The 2,117-nt window shown below is 58.1% G+C and overlaps 1 protein-coding gene across 1 annotated transcript in view; it reads left to right on the forward strand.

Annotated features, from left to right (window-relative positions):
- Window positions 1-795: 795 nt before the first annotated feature.
- Window positions 796-2,117, forward strand: part of EMH_0076560 (uncharacterized protein) — a gene marked incomplete at both ends in the record, with an annotated part of 2,842 nt that continues 1,520 nt past the window's right edge. Inside the window, one exon of the mRNA XM_013499737.1 lies at window positions 796-2,067. Coding sequence (XP_013355191.1) covers window positions 796-2,067 — 1,272 coding nt within the window. The remainder of the gene's footprint in view (window positions 2,068-2,117) is intronic.

The following is a 2,117-nucleotide window of genomic DNA, read 5'->3' on the forward strand; positions in this document are numbered from 1 at the left end:
AGAGAGGGTTGGCTGGCCCGTGGGGGAGTGGGTCTGCGCGTACACCCCATAAACCCTAAACCCTAATAAACCCTAAACCCTAAACCCTAAACCCTAAACCCTAAATACTTTTATATTATATACCCTTGGGTTGTACTCACCGCCAAAGTGTAAACACGCTGGCCCTTCTCGTTTAAGTAGAAACGCAGATACATCTTCAGTCACAAACCCTAAACCCTAAACCCTAAACCCTAAACCCTAAACCCTAGGAGGTCCCGGTAGGCAATGAACGTGGAGGAGGAGCGACGAGCTCTGCTTGCTTATCATATAATCACAAAAATATCTTATAAACCCTAAACCCTAAACCCTAAACCCTAAACCCTAAACCCTTGAATGGTAGCGGCGAAGGATCCCCGGGGCCCCAAGCACTCAGCCCCACAGGGCCCACCCCTAAACCCTAAACCCTAAACCCTAAACCCTAAACCCTAAACCCTAAACCCTAGACCCTAGGCGCTAAACCCTAAACCCTAATTTATTAGCCGTAAATTATAATACATTTTTTTCTTCTTTATGTAATAGAAAACGTAAAGGAATATAACACCAAACCCTAAACCCTAAACCCTAAACCCTAAACCCGAAACTCGAAGCCCGGGGTGTTGTTAGGGGCCCCTCTACGGCAGCAATGCACACACCCTAAACCCTAAACCCTAAACCCTAAACCCTAAACCCTAAACCCTAATTTTTGAGAGCTGAAACGCTCGCGATGGCCACCAAACCCTCGTCTTCCTTTTCTAGTGTTCTGCTGCAGAGGGGGGAATGTCTTCCAGCAGCAGCAGCAGCAGCAGCAGCAGCAGCAGCAACAGCAGCAGCAGCAGCAGCAGCAACAGCAGCAGAAGGGTTCAGAGCTCCCTCAAGGATTTCTTCACCAGCCCCCTAGGGGCCCCCAAGCGCTCCTCATGGGGGCCCCAGGGGGGCCCCCCGAGGGGCCCCCAGGGGGGCCCCCCAAGCAGGGGGGCCCCCCCAACAGCTGAGGGTTTAGGGTCTGCTGTGATTGATCTAACAGAAGACAATGACCACTCTGCTGCTGGGGGCCCCCCAGCAGCAGCGGGGGGCCCCCAAGCAGCAGCGGGGGCCCCCGCAGCAGCAGCAGGGGGCCCCCCAGCTCAAGCCCTGCTGCCGCGTAGGCGGCCGCTCCCATGGGAGCAGCCGCGTGCTGCTGCTGCTGCTGTTGCTGCTGCTGCTGCTGCTGCAGCTCCAGCCCCAGCAGCAGCAGCAGCAGAAACAGCAGCAGCAGTAGATGCAGTTGCTGTTGCATGCGCAGCAGCAGGCCTTCCTTTAGGAAGCCTCAGCAGCAGGGGGATGCCGACGCTGCGGTTGCTGCTGCCTATTCGTCTCTGTGTTGCTGCTGCTGCTGCTGCTGCGCTGCAGCATTTGCTGCTGCCGGAGGAGCAGCAATGCATGCGCAGGTTGGGGGTACTATTGGGAGCTCCCAGGCCTGCAGCAGCAGCAGCAACAGCAGCAGCAGCAACAACAGCAGCAGCAGCAACAGCAGCAGCAGATGCGACTGCTGCTACTCCTCTGGCTGCTGCTGCTGTTGTGAAGGAGGAAACAAACCCAGCAGCAGCAGCAGGAGCAACGGCTTCAGCAGCAGCAGCAGACACAGACACAGCAGCAGCAGCAGCAGCAGCAGCAGCAGCAGCAAGTGCTGCTGCTGTGAAACAAGAAGCAATAGAAGAGGGGCCCCTCAGTGAGGGGGCCCAGCTGCTGCTGTCGCGGCTGCTGCTGCATTTGCTGCGGCTCAGCTGCTCTCCCTCGCAGCCCCCAGCAGCAGCACGCCGCGTCAGCAGCAGCAGCAGCAGCAGCATCAGCAGCAGCAGCAGCAGCAGCAGCAGCAACTGGATTCGGCTTCCTCCTCTGCTGCGGGTTTCAAGAGAGGTGCCGCATGCTGCTGCTGCGCTGCGGGAGCTGCTGCAGCGCGAGCTGCTGCTGCTGTGGACGCCCCACACTCTGCCCCCAGCAGCAGCAGCAGCAGCAGCAGCTGCAGCACCAGCAGCAGCAGCAGCAGCAGCAGCAACATGCGGGCGTTGTGTTGTTGTAGTTGATGGGGTCTGTGCATGCGCCTGGGGCTCCGCGCTGCA

Source organism: Eimeria mitis, genomic scaffold (genome assembly GCF_000499745.2).
Source record: "Eimeria mitis Houghton genomic scaffold, Emh_scaff4615, whole genome shotgun sequence".
In the NCBI taxonomy this organism is placed as follows: domain Eukaryota; phylum Apicomplexa; class Conoidasida; order Eucoccidiorida; family Eimeriidae; genus Eimeria; species Eimeria mitis.